Raw genomic sequence first — 1,340 nt, 5'->3', positions numbered from 1 at the left:
TCTCTATGTCTTTTTAAGTAGTTTTTCACACATAGAAGTCATTATTATTTGATTTCTGATAAACTGCGTCTTATTCGCTTTCTACAAGCACACTAATACGGAAAAATCAATGTGTAGACTGAGGAACACATTCAAACTCGCGCGCGGTTCTTTTTGTTTGAGCACGTCGACGCTAGGCAGCGCTGTCAGCGCGTTCGAAAACGAAAACAACCGGCTTCAAAGCGACGATCGACGTGTGTGTGTGTGTTGGTGGGTTGAGTCCGAACTGGGAAGTTTGAGAGGAGATATTTTTAAAGCTTACTTTGACAGGTAAATATTGTCATTACACCCTTTCCTAATGAGTCCACTAATCAGTCTCATGTATGCACTTTTTATAATTATTTGGTATACTAAAACTCATCGTATGACGAAGTGGCTCCTCATGTTGAGGTTAGGTTATGGCCTGCCCATAGCCTGGATTCTTTTGAAAGCAATATTTTCTATTTTTCAGGCCATATGAAATTATGGTTGGTCGTAAGAAAGCGTGGGTCCGGACTTACTTTGATGTCACGAACCTTAATGGTAAAAAGGCCACATCAAAATGCAAGTTTTGTGAAGCAAAATCTAGTTTTGCAAATGCAACCCGGATGTTAGAGCACTTGGCAAATCAATGCAAAAAATGCCCAGATTCTGTCAAAATAAAGGCACAGAAAGACTTCAAGGCTAAGGTGAGTACAAATTTTATTTCACTATAAATTACTTTCAATTGTGTAAACATAAATAGGCTAATTTTATTCTGACCCTGCTCTGACAGAAATCTAAATCAAAAGGGTCAGTACAAATTGACTCTGATTCTGATGAGGATAATCCTGAAGCTATGGTGGTTCAAAAATCATCATCAGTTACCAACACCTCAAATCCACTTGCAAATGCTGCCGCCTCTTCAACGTCAACATCATCAGCTCCAGCTGGGATGGGGAAATACATTTTAAAGACTACAGAGAAGCAAAAACAACAATTAGATGAAGTATTAGCAAGAGCTGTTTATATGGCAGGTCAGGCCTTTAGTACTTTTGAGAGTCCTTATTGGAAAAATGCTATTGAGCTGTTACGTCCAGGTTACGAACCTCCATCATCATATCGTTTGCGCAATTCTCTATTAGTGAGTGAATATGAAACAGTTATGGATTGTACTAAGGAGAAAATAAAATCAGCAGAGTGCTTAGCTATTATTATTGATAGATGGACCAACATTAGAAGGGAGAATTTGATAAATTTTATAATCACAACACCTGAGCCTGTCTTTTTAAGAGCAGTACCTCCAGGTAGGAATAGGGAAACAGGACAATTTTTGAGCACTG

The 1,340-nt window shown here is 38.5% G+C and overlaps 1 protein-coding gene across 1 annotated transcript in view; it reads left to right on the top strand.

The window, feature by feature from the left end:
* Nucleotides 1-227: 227 nt before the first annotated feature.
* Nucleotides 228-1,340, top strand: part of LOC127751270 (uncharacterized) — a 7,012-nt gene continuing 5,899 nt past the window's right edge. The window contains exons 1-3 of the mRNA XM_052274537.1: nt 228-309; nt 491-707; nt 794-1,334. Of these exons, the coding sequence (XP_052130497.1) occupies nt 504-707; nt 794-1,334 (745 nt within the window). The 5' untranslated portion in view covers nt 228-309; nt 491-503. The remainder of the gene's footprint in view (nt 310-490; nt 708-793; nt 1,335-1,340) is intronic.

This window comes from Frankliniella occidentalis, unplaced genomic scaffold (genome assembly GCF_000697945.3).
Source record: "Frankliniella occidentalis isolate FOCC.00 unplaced genomic scaffold, Focc_3.1 Scaffold405, whole genome shotgun sequence".
NCBI classification, from domain to species: Eukaryota; Metazoa; Arthropoda; class Insecta; order Thysanoptera; family Thripidae; genus Frankliniella; species Frankliniella occidentalis.
The sequence above is the reverse complement of the archived record's forward strand: the minus strand, read 5'-3'. Positions and strand labels throughout refer to the sequence as shown.